Below are 938 nucleotides of genomic sequence, written 5' to 3'. Positions count from 1 at the left end.
CGGCCCCGACCCCTGCTGCCATTTGGTAGCAAAGAGATCCCAAAAGCCGGGTGCTTTCTCGGAGGGGGGTGGCTCAGGCGGCGAGGCGGCCAGAGGGCTGGGGAGAGAGCAGGGATGGGGACATTTGTGCAGGGACTCTTCTTGCCGGAACTGGCCCCCCCTGAGCCCCGCCATGTCCACCTAGTATAGGCAGGGGAGAGGGATGCGGGTGATGGGACAGGGGGATGGGGGAGCTTGGACAGATCCAGGCTTTGGGGTCCCCCCCACCGAGCTGCAACTTACTGGTCTGCGCAGGGCTCCGGGCTGAGCAGCTGATGTTCATCCTCGCGGGTGAAAAGGGATGAAAGCGTCCGCCAGCTCCGGGCGCCCACCCCCTGCACCTGTGGGGGAGGCAGCACCGGGCTCACTGGAGACCTCCAGGTCTCAGCGGGCTCCCCAGGACCCCCACTTCCCCTGGCCTCTTCCTCACCTTCCTCGCCAGCTGGGACACAGGGTTGGGTCCCTCTTCCATCAGTGTAGGGGGTTCAGCCGTCTCCATCAGCTCAGGGGGGTCTCCCTGCAACGAAGCCCCCACGTGAGGGCAGGGGTGGGAGAGGGAGGTTGGTCACCCCACTTCAGGGGCACCCAGGCATGCTGGTGCCCCCTACCCTACCTCCTCCTGCAGCACGCTTGCCCGCGCCGTCTGCAGCACTTTGGCCTTGTAGAGCCGCCAGAAGCCCTGGGTCATGGTGAGGGGCTCCACGGGGCCAGGAACCGGGTGCCACGGGGAGTAGGAGGGGTACGGGGCTGGGCCCCCCCGGCACCGCCCTGGCGATCCGGTGGCTTCATTAAAGTTTCAGGGGCTGCTTTTGATGCACAAAGGGGAACCTGAGCCCGGCCTGAGCTGGGGGCATCGCGGGGGCAGCTGCTTTGGTCACCCCCAAACCCCCCTCTCCAGC

At 66.7% G+C, this 938-nt stretch overlaps 1 protein-coding gene across 1 annotated transcript in view; it reads left to right on the top strand.

The window, feature by feature from the left end:
- The first annotated feature begins 725 nt into the window (after positions 1 to 725).
- ZNF593 (zinc finger protein 593) overlaps positions 726 to 938 on the top strand; it is a 2,444-nt gene continuing 2,231 nt past the window's right edge. The window contains exon 1 of the mRNA XM_009882228.1: positions 726 to 769. Coding sequence (XP_009880530.1) covers positions 726 to 769 — 44 coding nt within the window. The remainder of the gene's footprint in view (positions 770 to 938) is intronic.

The sequence above is a fragment of the Charadrius vociferus genome, unplaced genomic scaffold (genome assembly GCF_000708025.1).
Source record: "Charadrius vociferus isolate BGI_N301 unplaced genomic scaffold, ASM70802v2 scaffold613, whole genome shotgun sequence".
Classification (NCBI taxonomy): Eukaryota; Metazoa; Chordata; class Aves; order Charadriiformes; family Charadriidae; genus Charadrius; species Charadrius vociferus.
Note: the sequence above shows the minus strand (reverse complement) of the source record. Positions and strands in the feature narration are given on the sequence as shown.